The sequence below is a fragment of the Triturus cristatus genome, chromosome 7 (assembly GCF_964204655.1).
Source record: "Triturus cristatus chromosome 7, aTriCri1.1, whole genome shotgun sequence".
Lineage (NCBI taxonomy): Eukaryota > Metazoa > Chordata > Amphibia > Caudata > Salamandridae > Triturus > Triturus cristatus.
This window is the reverse complement of record NC_140590.1, coordinates 1608545680-1608559209: the sequence shown is the minus strand read 5'-3', so window position 1 is coordinate 1608559209 and position 13530 is coordinate 1608545680. Positions and strand designations below refer to the sequence as shown.

Sequence of the window (13530 nt, the reverse complement as noted above, 5' to 3'; positions counted from 1 at the left end):
CGCCTCCACTTCTGCCTCTACACACAACAGTTCCTTCTTGCGCTCCCAACGAGCCGCCACACACTAGGAGATATCCACCCCTCTCAGCGTGGGTTTTAGTGCCTCCCACAGCATCGCAGCAGAGGAAACGGACCCCACATTAACTGTCAGATAGTGATCGATAGCGTCGGTCAGACGCTCCCTGTAGTCCTCTTTCTGCAAATGCCACACAGATATGCGCCATCTAAGCGGTTGCCGCCCTCGACCTATGTGAAGCGTAAGGGCCACCGGTGAATGATCTGACAAGCCCCTGGGCAGAATATCAGCCGACGCCACCCTGTGCACCATCACCCTGGAGACGAAAAGGTAGTCGAGTCTCGAGAACGAATCATGTATTGTGGATAGATAGGTGTATTCTCGACGAGGTCCATGTATGTACCTCCAGCAATCTACCCAATCAAGTCCCGTCACTAGGGAGTGTAATTTCGTGGGAGGACCATTCTCTACTACGCCCCCACTCCTCCATCTATCTCGCCCCCATTCCATGATGTCATTCCAGTCCCCTCCCACAACTGAGAGCGTCTCTGGCATGTCCGCCCAGATGTTCATAAGCCACTCCACTAAATTCCATTGCAACGGCGGGGGAGCATAGACGCTACCCAATGTCAGAGTGTCATCCCCCACTTTGCGCCGAATAAAAATGTATCGCCCCTGTGTGTCTGACCAGTGTTTCTCATGTGTATAGGGACCCTGTGGTGAATCAATATCGCCACTCCCCGCGAACCCCTAGTGAAACCAGAGTGAAAAATGTGTTGGAACCCGTATCTCTGCAGACACAGGGCCTTAGTGCCCATTAAGTGTGTTTCCTGTAGCAGGAGCACATCGGCCCCACCCGCTTGGCTTGTTGAAATATAGCCCCCCGTTTGATCTTGTCCAAAGCCCCACGAACGTTCCAGCTAACAATGCGCAGGGTACCAGGGGTCACCCGCATCCCGCTCGATGTATCTGACATCCTGATAAGCATTTATTACCTTGACGGGTATGGGAGCAGCTCGGTGTGTGTGCTAACCTGTGAGAACCCATTGTGGACACCCAATCTAGTAACAAAAACAACCCCTCTTCCCGTAACAACCCCCCCACCCCATACCTCAAGAACGCTGAAGTATCTGTCGCGGCCGGATAGGAACCGAATCCCCAACCGGGGGACAGGAACCGTACCGCCCAATGGATCCCCAACTTACAACCCATGCCCCGCGGGCAATTCCCCCGCCAGCAGCTGCCTGGCAGAGATACCAGCCCAAATCCAAGCCTATCCGGCAATTAGTCCACAGTTCGAGGACCCACAGGCCCAAATAGACCCAAGGATCAGTCCACAGAAGCCTGTCTTTCAGAGGCGGAGCCCCCCGAGAGAGGGCGATACTGGATTGGGAACGACGCCTGGACCTCGACCTCCTGCTTCCCCTCAGCTGGCCACAGGGTCTCCTCCGGGCCGCCTCGCTCGATGACGAATCCGATTCCCTACCAAGTGGTGTCTGGACTCGCACCCGCACCGTCCGATCTGTTCATTTGAAAACCTCCTCCGGTGTATCAAAGAAGTGCGTACGGGAGCGGTACACCACTCTCAGGCGGGCAGGAAATAACAGGGCATACTGGAGCTTGAGGTCTCGGAGGCGGGCCTTCGCCGCAATAATTGATTGTCGCTGCTGCTGCACCAGTCGTGTGTAATCCGGGAATATAAGGATGAATGCATTAGATTAGATAAGGGGTTCCTTGGCTCGGGCCTGCTTCAAAATATTGTCACGGTCCAAGTAGTTCAGGAATTTTGCTATGATTGGTCGTGGGCGAGCGCCTTGCGGAGGCTTCTGCATAAGTGCCCTGTGTGGCCGTTCCACCTCAAAGCAGCAGGAGAGTACATCTGGGGGGAGCCAGCCCTCCAGCCACTGTGTCAGAAAACGCTCCACGTTATCCCCCTCGCAGCCCTCCAGGAATCCAACAAAGCAGAGATTGTTGCGCCGGGCACGCCCTTCGGCAGCCTCCACCCGCATTGCCAGTCCCTTCTGGATTGTTTCCATGGTAGCAACCTTATTCTTCAGGGTAGTGACATCATCTTTGACTCTGGAGATGCGGGTTTCGGCCTCCGTAATGCGCGCTACTTAATTACACAGATCTTGTCGCAGCAGCATGAAATCCGAGGCGACTGCACCAATTTTGGTGTCAAGTATATCTCTGGACTGGGTAATAGCCGCCAGGAGTGTTGCATTATCTGGCGCCTGCCCCTGCTGTCCCCATGTCCCACACCAGTGAAATTGTCTATTGGGCTCTGCTTGGCCTGGCCCCCACCGCCCTTATCTCGCGTCATGTCTACCAACAGGGCTCTCCGCACAGGCACCCGAGGGTGTCAGACGCAATGCCCATCAGCGGGCAAGTGCGGTCCGAGTTCGCTGCCGCGCGGCTCACCCCAGGAAGGTTTCTTCCCCCCCCTTGCGGCCCGACACGACCGCCGAACCCCCAACCTGTACCAGCCCCTATCGAGTGGAAAACTGGGGTTGGAGGGAGCGAGGGGGCAGCACGTGGAGAGCATCCTGTCGTCCCCCACCTGCGTGTGCTCACCGGCCCACGGCCACTCCAGGAACCTGCAATTTCCCTGGCACCACTGGGAGTCTCACTCGTGTCTGGGACCAGCAGGCTCACCTCCAACGCTGCAGCAGCGACCCAAAATGGCGGTCCTTACCACTAACAATGGTCACATCCAGCAGCCGCCCGACGGCCAAAGCGTCACCAGGGGGGCGGCGCCGGGCCGAGCTCAGCCCCTGGAAAGGCCTCAAACACCGTTCTGTCCCTTTCAACAAACTCCAGGGGCTGTATTCTGTAGCCAAGCGTGCCCTCCATTGCTCCTCCACTCCGGGGCACCAACCCTCCCCCCCCCCCGACCCCCACGGCCCAACTCAGCTGCCGAGTATCGCCGCCTGTAGGTTATGCAGGAGATTGAGTCCTATGGGGGAGCAGCAGTCACAGCAGACCCCACAATTGCCAACATGTGGGTCCCGGGCGTCTCAATCGCCCCCTCAGATGTCCGCGCAGTAACCCCCGGGCCGCTCAATATGGCCGCCGGCTCATCGCCGCAGCTCCTGCCGCAATCCTGTACCCCCGTTGCCTGATCCGGCCACTGACGCTCGCTGCAGCCCTCCTCAGCATACGGAGCTCTCGGCCTCCTCGCTTGGGCTCCACCTCTCCAGATAGTTGCGGGGGTCGTTGATGGACTCGCGGCCAGCCCGCCAGCCGCTCCGTTGCCTGGGCCATGCCTCCACCCAGTCAAGTCAAGAGACTCCCCAGCTTCGTGCATAGAGCCTCCCTCACAGGCCGCGGCCGCCCTCGGCGATCGTATCCTCACCGCTGCGCCTTCCACCGCGTCGGGACTCGCCCGGGGGGATGTCGTAGCTCTCCGGTGGCTTTCAGTCTGCGTTAATACCGACGCGAAGTCGGATAGGCAGGATCAGTGTGCGGAGCTGGGCGGAGCGCGATCAAGGCACGACCGTCATCTTCACTGGCCAAGCCACACCCCCATCTGGCAGGTTTTTTGAACGCCAGGGCGGACAAACTCAGCTGCCGGTGCATGATGAATCATGAATGGCGTCTTCACTCGGAGGTGGCGCAAGGTCTCTTTCAGCAGAGGGGAGAGCCTTGGTTTGATCTATTCACCACTGAAGAGAATGCGCAATGTCAGCAATCCTGCACATTGGAATTTCCAAGGGGGCACTTGCTAGGCGACGCTTTTCGTTGCGAGTGAAGTTGCTGTCTTCTATACCCCTTTTCGCCTATACCACTTCTGCCCAGAGTGCTGAAGAAGATCAAGCTCGACCGGTCTCAAGTCATTCTTGTGACCCCGGACTGGGCATGAAAAGTCTGGTATCCTGAGCTTCTGCACATGGCCATCGATCCTCCGATCAGACCACCTCTTCGGGAGGATCTTCTGTCAGAGCAGCAGGGGACGGTCCTCCACCCAAACCTGTCCAGCCTCCACCTCCTTGCGTGGAGATTGAGAGGGAACAGTTGAGAGTTTTTGACCTTCCTCCTGAAGTCTGTAACGTTATCTTGGCAGCCAGGCGTCCCTCCACCAAAACGGTATACGCCTGTAGATGGAACAAATTTGTGGCGCGTGCGCAGCAAAGGCTGTGGATCCCCTTTCTGCCACCCTTTCAGAGGTTCTCCTCTTTATTTTTACTTTGGCCCAGCAGGGCTCTGCTCTGGGCACTCTAAAAGTCTATCTTTCGGCAAGTCCCCTATTGTAAATCACTTCCTTAAGGGCATTACTCAATTGTTTCCCCCGCATTCCTTTCGTAATGCCCCAGTGGGACTTCAACTTGGTTCTAACCTACCTTATGTGAGCTCCTTTCGAGCCGGTACATAACAGTCCTCTCAGACGTTTAACACTTAAAACTGCCTTTTTGGTTGCCATCACCGCTGCAACATGCAAAGACTGTTACCCTGAGGCACGGGGTCAACACTGAATTGCATATGGCTGGGTTGAAACCGGAATGGTATGGTGAGCAAAAAAACGATGGATTTAGGCCCAGATCTCTGTACTGGGGTGAATCTATGACATTGTTCTACAGTCTGTCCATCAACTGTTGTTTTTGCATTTGTCACCCCGAGTGGGATGGGTAAGCCCAGACGTGGGTCCCGTGCTCTCCATTCCACTGGAGTCAAGCTATCTTGGCTCATGAGTGGTGAAACCCCGAAACTGGCCGTAGGATGCTTGTTTCAAGTCCAGGGAGGACCTGGCCTGGCAGTTCGGGCTGGACTGTTCCCATGAGGCACAGGGTCAAGACTGATTTGCATATGGCTGGGTTCAAACTGGAATGGCATGGTGAGCAATAAAACGATGGATTCAGTCCCAGATCTCTGTACTGGGGTGAATGTATGACATTGTTCTGCATTCTGTCCATCAATAGTTCTTTTTGCTTACTTAAAATTGTACTGCCCTCTATGTAAGCAGTGGGACCCCCACCTCAATTTTAGGCTTTATTCAAGCATTTGAATCTACGAAAGACACCAATACTGGACAACTGCAGTTATAGGTAAGTAACTTTTGTCTTTATAGGTGATATTAGTCCCTCCATCCCTTCTTCAAGTCTTGCGAGAAGAATGGCATTATCCACCACGTCGTACACAGCTGAGAGATCAAGAAGCACGACTGTGACTTGCTTGCCATCAACCAGTGTCATGAGGCGTTCCTCTCTTGTGCTGACAATGGTGGTTTCAGTTCCCTTCTTTGATCAGCAACCCAATTGCAGATTGTGAAGAAAAAAAGTGATTTTGTAGTTTGTTGTCCTGTTATCTCTTTTCCTGATATTTTACTATGATAGGGTAGTATTGATATTAAACATTGGTTTAGGAAGAATTAATGGCCTACTGTCAGTTTCTTCAAAAGTGTATTTGTTACAGTGTGTTTCAATGGGATTGAAACAATACCCATTGAAAATGTTGCAATGACAGTGCCAGCTATTGATGTGAGTAATTACTTTATACATGATGGTGTGAATGGTCCTGCTGGTAGATGGAATGCTTTGACTTTTTAAGCTATGTTTACAACAGGCCCAATCTCATCTAGTTTGAAAGATGTAAGGTTGTTTACATACTGGTCAGGCTTGATTGGGAGTAGGTATTGAAAGCTATGGTTTGGTCAGAATGGATTGGTAGGATCTCAGTGATTTATGAGTGCAAAAAAATGTGTCAGCATTGGCAGCTCACTATGTGGTTCGGTGAGGGGGGATTTGGGGTTGGCTACGTGTGTGTGTGTGTTTTTTGACTTTGTCTGAGAGCATACCCCATGAGGAATAACCTGCACTTCCCTCACTGAATGAACATAGTGTGGTGCAGCAGCAGGGGGCTCAAGCTTGTCTTATTGGGTCCTAATCTTTGTGGCATTGTACTGTCCGTAAGGCTTCAAATGCAACTTATAAATGCAGTGGATCTCAGTTTGCTTACCTCCTCACTCCTTTCTCAAGTGCATATTCCTCCCCAAAATACAACCTACTGCTTCCCACTCCAGCAGAACACATGCCACTCATTTATTTTACTCCACCCAAATCTTCCAAGGCCCAAGTATCTGTTTCTCTCTCCTTCTCTTTGGGCAGTGCCTTGCTGCTTCCTTTTCCTCTTCCTTTTTCCCACCCCACAGCCTTGTAGTTTTAAATATTTTTACTATAGGAAAGCCAACACTATTGTTTCCAAATAGAGGTTTCCACAGTCCTTGAGGAGAGAGGTTTACATTATGAAAAGCACAATTAGAAATTATTTGATTTGTGAGTATAACTTGCAATATACTTAAAACTACATTAATATGACAACAACATGCATTTGCTTTCACAATAAGGAAACCTCCTGATTTGTTCACCCTTCACCAGACAGCAACCTGATAATCCACTAACACTAGAAGTTATTGATGTGTCTTGAAATCACTGGTGCTTTGAAAGTAATTTCATGTTTATCTCTCAGGACAGATGGCCAAAAGGCTGTGTTTTCTGTTGGAGATGCTAGAGGAAACATTCTGATCTTTGCTTCCAGTGACGCAGTACACTATGGACTATTTAATCTGGAAAGCTTCATGATTAGACCAGGTAATAAAAGCTGCATTATTCTTTGGTATATTTCAACTATGTGCATAAACAGTTTGAAAAATATATATTAGTACCCTAGCTTGATCAGAACTGTGTGGTTGGGCGGTTGTTTGTGCGCATGATCAGCCTCATGTTTGTTGTGGGGTGCATGATGCATTTAATGTGGTTGGGCCTGTGGGAATGTGGTGTACGATAGTCAACAGTGTTAAGTGTGCTCGATTTCTGTAGTTTTAGGTCCATGCTGGCTCCACAGCCAGCACCGTTTCTGGGTACTGACAGGACCCAGACATTGCACTAGTACTGTGAGTGCTCACCCTGGCCACACACAACATAAAAATCGTTGATGGGCCTGGGGCCAGCCTCAAGGCTCCTACCTGCTCCCTAGCTAGCACCCGTTATTTGGTGCTGGTGGGATCCAGCTCCATTCTTTTTCTCCCGCCTGGAAGTAGCAGTCTTTGCTCTGCTCCCTCCAGGCGGGTAACAAAATTGTGCTCCCTGCCCAGGAAAGTTTCCTGCACACACTCTTTCAAGTAGGGAACAGCACGTCCCTTGGGCTTGGGGTCCCCATGATGATCAGGCCCTGGTTAAAAATGCCTTCAGCCCCTGGGATGGGGTCCCAGCGCCTAAAAATGGCCTGCGGAGAGGGGCAGCCAGCCCCATCCCCATTAAAAGAACACTGCCCCAGGACATTTGGTTCCTGGGTCCTGGAAACTGCACAGGGAGGGAAGCTGCTTACCCCACTGCCCGTAATATTATATCTCACTGACGGACCAGGCTCAACCCGCTGGGCTTACTTATCAAAGAAGCTAAAGCCAGGCTGTTGTTTTTTTTTTGTTCAATTTTACCACAGACCCGCAGTACTACTACAAAAAATTTAATATCATTTTTGGCCTCTGGGAGGGTCCCTCTAGAACCCCACCACAAAACTGTTGGCAGAGTATCCCTACCGTGCCACTTTTTTTTTTTTTTAATCTTTCTTTAGAACAAGTGACTCAATCCCAGATTCCTAGATTGGCTGCTGACACATCTTTGTTGATATGGTGTCAGCAAATTAGATCATATCTTTTGATCTGTTAGATCCACTGTTCGTCCACAGCATGACATATGCGAAACATTTGATCCTTAGTTTCTTAAAAATTACTGACAGATTGACATCAAATCAAAAAAAGCATGCTTGCTGGACCAAGATCTAGCTTTCTACCAAATTTGGCGTAATTCCCTTCAGTTGTTTTGGCTGTAGCTGTGTCTAATTTTCCTATGGAAAATTGCATGGGCAAACCACTTTTTCAGTGCCAAAATTCAAAGCAAAACAAAAAAAGCTTTGCCTATGGAAACATGGTCCTAACTATAACTACTGTGTGTGTGTGTATATTCACACACACTCATTTATATTCAATTATTTTGTTAAGCTATTGTATTAAATATATATATATATATATATATATATATATATATATATATATATATATATATATATATATATATAATTTCTTAGAATTACAGCCCACTGCGCTGCCTGCTCCGTTACCTCCCCTAGAAATCAATCCAACTCTGGTCTGTTTAGATGGTGCCTGACAACTGAGGTACCTGACTCAAACACCAATTTTGCATGTTCACTTCCTTGATGAGCATGTCTAGGCATCAGGTTCTCCAGCACAGACAATATTTGGGTTCTCTGGGTTCCAGCCTAGCACCAATGGCTTGTGTTTTCAGGCTGCAATACCTGGGCGGACAGATCAGAGTTATATAATTTTATGCTCAGGAGCATCTTGTAATGGGTTGAAAAATTAAGATTCACAGTACTTTGATAAGCAGTACTATAGAAGTATATTAGAAGCCATTAAGACAGAAGGGAATTTTAAAACCAACCTGCATCTTTATGTTGGGTCCAAACTTTGACCAATCATAGATAAGCCGCAGACCCCATCTCCCCTGCAGGGCCACCGTACCTCAGATTTCTAACCGCACGTCGTGTGTTAGTAAGTCTCCCTGAGCTCTGCTCAGTTTTTGAGTAAGGGAACTTTTGACCCTGCCGAATTCAGCTTAAGGTATTGTTTTCTATCTTCTATACTTTCAAGGATGTCAGAGAGCTCTGAGAAAAGGCTTTTTAGACCCTGCAGATCTTGTGGTAAGGCAAGACCTTTCTCTTGAGGACCCCGCAAGGATTGTCTGTACTGTCTATATCCCAAGCATACTGCCAAGCATTGTAAATATTGCAGGACATTTTCGGCCTAAACTCTGAAGGACAGAGAGGCCCGATTGTTATTATGGCTTCAGAAGAAAACATCCAGGTCTGATTCTGGATCTGATGTGGAGGAATGTCCTGGTCCATCCTCATCTGAGAGTATACTTAAAAATGAGGGCTCCACCTCATTAAAGGCAGAATCACAGAAGATGAAGGCCGACAAACCATCCACATCTGTTAAAGCAGCTATGAAACAGCCATCCAAGGGTTCTGACCAGAAAAAACCCTCTTCTTCTGACTCTGTGCCTGTCACGCCTCAGAAGCAGGTTCCGTCGACGAAAAAAGGTTTGTCAACGGACCAGTCGTTGAACGACGGCCAAATCACCATCATCGTTGGTAGCCTCTACTGTGCTGGCTTCGTCCACGGTAGCAGTGGTGATGGCCTCGTCAACGAGCACAGTGGACTACGACAACTGTGTTGATGTCTACGGCTCCAGCGCCGCCGACTCCGTCGATGACATCGTCTACGGCCTCGTCGACGGTAACTCGGTAGGCAACAGTGTTCAAGTCCCCTTCAGGAATGCCGGTGTCGACAACGATTACCTTTAGACATTTCCTTCATCGACGGCGTCGTCGACAGAGCATAAAAAGGACATTAAAAGGTATCAGTTGATTCTGAAATCTCCAGGCCTCAGAACCCTAACCATTATTTCACCTATACCTCCATCTCATCTTCAGGATACAGAGGAATCAGGGGATGAGACCGAACGTTTCCTATATGATTTCAAAGATCCTGCCTGTAAATCGGTACAATCCATACCAATAGTCGATTACATCTGGAAGGAAGGGCTAAAGTTGATGAGAAACCCGGCTTCTGTTACAGCCATATTGCCAAGAATGGAGAAAAAGTACAAAAAAAAGTACAAAGCTTCTGACTCTGCTCCTGCATGCTTGATTGGGTGTCCTCTGCCGGATTCAGTAATAATGCAAGCAGCGCAGAGGCACTCCAGGAATCCAGCAGCTCCTTGCTCAGTTCCTCCAGATAGGGAGGGAAAAGGACTCGACAACATCAGCAAATGCAAAAACAGTTGATGGACAGAATGCAGAACAATGTCATACATTCACCCCAGTACAGAGATCTGGGCCTAACTCCATCGTTTTTTTGCTCACCATGCCATTCCAGTTTGAACCCAGCCATATGCAAATCAGTCTTGACCCTGTGCCTCATGGGAACAGTCCAGCCCGAACTGCCAAGCCAGGTCCTCCCTGGTCTGGAAACAAGCATCCTAGGACAGGTTTCGGGGTTTCATCCCTCTTCAGCCAGGATAGCTTGATTCCAGTGGCATGGAGAGCACAGGACCCACGTCTGGGCATACCCGTCCCACTCGGGGTGACAAATGCAAAAACAACAGTTGATGGACAGAATGCAGAACAGTGTCATACATTCACCCCAGTACAGAAATCTGGGCCTAAATCCATTGTTTTTTTGCTCACCATGCCATTCCAGTTTGAACCCAGCCATATGCAAATCAGTCTTGACCCTTTGCCTCATGGGAACAGTCCAGCCCGAACTGCCAAGCCAGGTCCTTCCTGGACCAGAAACAAGCCTCCTAGGACCGGTTTTGGGGTTTCACCCCTCTTCAGCCAGGATAGCTTGATTCCAGTGACATGGAGAGCATTGGACCCAGGATGCTTGTTTCTGGTCCAGGGAGGACCTGGCTTGGCAGTTCGGGCTGGACTGTTCCCACAAGGAACAGGGTCAGGACTGATTTGCATATGGCTGGGCCAAACTGGGGTGGTGTGGTGAGCAAAAGAATGATGGATTTAACCCAGATCCTTGTGACTGGGGGTGAATGTTTGCATTGTCCAGCATTCCGTCCATCAATTGTTCTTTTGCATATGTCGGCCTAAGTGGGAAGAGTATGCCCAGACGTGGGTCCCGTGCTCACTACACCACTGGATTCAAGCTAGCCTGGCTGATGACGGGTAATGCCCAGAAACCGGTCCCAGGATGCTTGTTTGTGGTCCAGGAAGGACCTGGCTTGGCAGTTCGGGCTGGACTGTTCCCACAAGGAACAGGGTCAAGACTGATTTGCATATGGCTGGGTCGAAACTGGGATGGTGGGGTGAGCAAAAGAATGATGGATTTAACCCAGATCCTTGTGACTGGGGGTGAATGTTTGCATGGTCCAGCATTGTGTCCAACAATTGTTTCTTTTGCATATGTCGCCCTAAGTGGGAAGGGTATGCCGAGACGTGGGTCCCGTGCTCACTACACCACTGGATTCAAACTAGCCTGGCTGATGACAGGTGATGCCCAGAAACCGGTCCCAGGATGCTTGTTTCTGGCCCGGGGGAGGACCTGGCTTGGCATTTCGGGCTGGACTGTTCCCACAAGGAACAGGGTCAAGACTGATTTGCATATGGCTGGGTTCAAACTGGGGTGGTGTGGTGAGCAAAGGAATGATGGATTTAACCCATATCCTTGTGACTGGGGGTGAATGTTTGCATTGTCCAGCATTCCGTCTATCAATTGTTTCTTTTGCATATGAACAACATCGGCAGGCGCTTTGCCACTATGGCAGTTTACTTCTATTAAATTAAGGCCTCCGGCGCCTTAGTGATTCTTGGGCAGTACGACCGTCAGTTGGGGTCTGATCTGGCACCACTTCTTGAACACCTACCCAAAGACAAGACAAGGGAAGCTAAAGACATTCTGCAGGAAGGTGCCGAGCATCATCTGAAGTTATTGACTCGGCTATGGATCTTTCAGGTAGATGGCAGTGTCCACTGTTCTCCGTAGACAGGGCTGGTTGAAGGCTATGTCTTTTCGCCTGGAGAGCCAATCAAAATCCTAGATATGCCCTTCGATAAAGAGAACCTGTTTGACAAACATGTGGATGAGGCGTTACAGTGCATCAAGACAGATACGGATGCGGCACGCTCTCTAGGTACTCTACAACAAAGGCGTTTTCAGTCCCATCGTGGAGGAAGGGGACGGGGTCAGTTTCAGCAGAGACTGTCCTTTCAGTCTTAAAGATTTCAGCCTTATTCCCAACAGAGTTATAGGCCACAGTGCGGAGGTCAGCAGCAGCAACAGTTTTATGCTTCCAATTCGCCATACAACCAGCAGTCGACTAGGTGCAGATCTTCGGCCCGATGTAAATCTCAAGATACCTCCAGAAGACAGTGACGTTTTTCACCCGCCTCTCCTCGTCACCAGCTTCAGGAGATCCACCACCTGTCCAATTTTTTCTGTCAAAGGGAAGCTATCACGAAAGACAAATGGGTGTTAGATATCATCTGTCGAGGTCACACCCTGGACTTGGTTCAAAAGCCTTCATGCCATCCACCTTCAAGTAGGACACATCAAAATCGTCCTCTCTTAAAGCAAGAGATTTCGACTTTTTTGTCCAAGGGGGCAATAGAACGAGTTCCTTCCCACCATTGAGGAAAGGGCTTCTATTCAAATTTCTTCCTCATAAGAAAGAAATGTGGGAAATGGAGACAGTTCATGGCTCTCAGACAGCTGAACAAAATACATCAAGAAACAACCATTCAGAATGCTGTCTCTGCAAGAGATTCTCTTGTTGGTGAACAAGGGAGACTTTTTAGCGTAACTTGATCTATTAGACGCATATTTCCACATCTCCATTCACCCCAAACATCATTAGTTCCTGAGGTTCGAGGTGGCAGGGTGTCACTATCAGTTCAAAGATCTTCCTTTCGGCCTTCGCTCAGCCCTCAGAGTTTTCACGGTAGAACATTTCCTGAGAAGGCAGGGCCACAAGGTTTTTCCCTACCTGGACGATTGGCTGGTGAAGGGGTCCACGTTCCGTTCTGCAAGAAGATCTATATGGGTCTGTTGTCAGCTTTTCAGATCTCTAGGCTTGCAGCTCAATGTGGAGAAGTCATGTCTTATTCCAAGCCAGAAACGCACATTTCTCGGAGCGGTCAAAAACACCAGAATAATGAACATTTTTCCCATGCCAGAGTGAAAGCACAAGATAATGCACATTGCAGCCCTGCTGCGCGCAAATGAGTCCACTTCTGTAAGAGTTTACAAGTCTTTGCTGGGATGCTATTATCATGCATCCCATTGATACCAAATTGTCATCTACACATGAGACCTCTTAAGGAACATTTGGATATGCAGTGGATTCAGGTGCGTGGTTCTTTTGAAGACGTCATTCTCATTTCTCAGACAATGAAGCAGGCCCTGTCGCGGTGGGAGGAAGAACGCAATATCTCTCCAGGCCGATCATTTCAGGTTAATCAACCCAGTTTCATCATGACAACGGATGCCTCGATAGACGGTTGGAGAGCACATCTTCAAGACTTAGAAATTCATGGAAGATTGTTGGTCCAGGAGGTGCAAATGGACATCAGTCTCTTGGATTTGAGGTCAGTGTTTCTGGGGCTGAAGGCATTCCTTCCAAGGATTCAAGGCATTTCTGTTCTAGTAAGAACAGTCAACACCACAATGATATTCTACCTGGCCAAGCAAGGGGGCACATGGTCTCGCACACTGTCGGATCAAGCCAAGGAAATCTGGAGATGGCGATAGAGCACAAGATAACTATGCAAATAAAACATGTCCCAGACATGGACAACAAGTGGGCGGATTCTTTAAGCAGAATCAGCTCTCAATGTCACAAATGAGAATTAGATTGGCAGCAGATGTAAAGAGTTTTCAAACTGGATCTCTTTGCAACCCTAGACAACAAGAAGTGCAAAAGATTTGCC

At 49.3% G+C, this 13530-nt stretch overlaps 1 protein-coding gene across 1 annotated transcript in view; it reads left to right on the top strand.

The window, feature by feature from the left end:
- Positions 1 to 13530, top strand: part of EFCAB8 (EF-hand calcium binding domain 8) — a 3172177-nt gene that overhangs the window by 611453 nt on the left and 2547194 nt on the right. The window contains exon 9 of the mRNA XM_085615170.1: positions 6478 to 6599. Coding sequence (XP_085471296.1) covers positions 6478 to 6599 — 122 coding nt within the window. The remainder of the gene's footprint in view (positions 1 to 6477; positions 6600 to 13530) is intronic.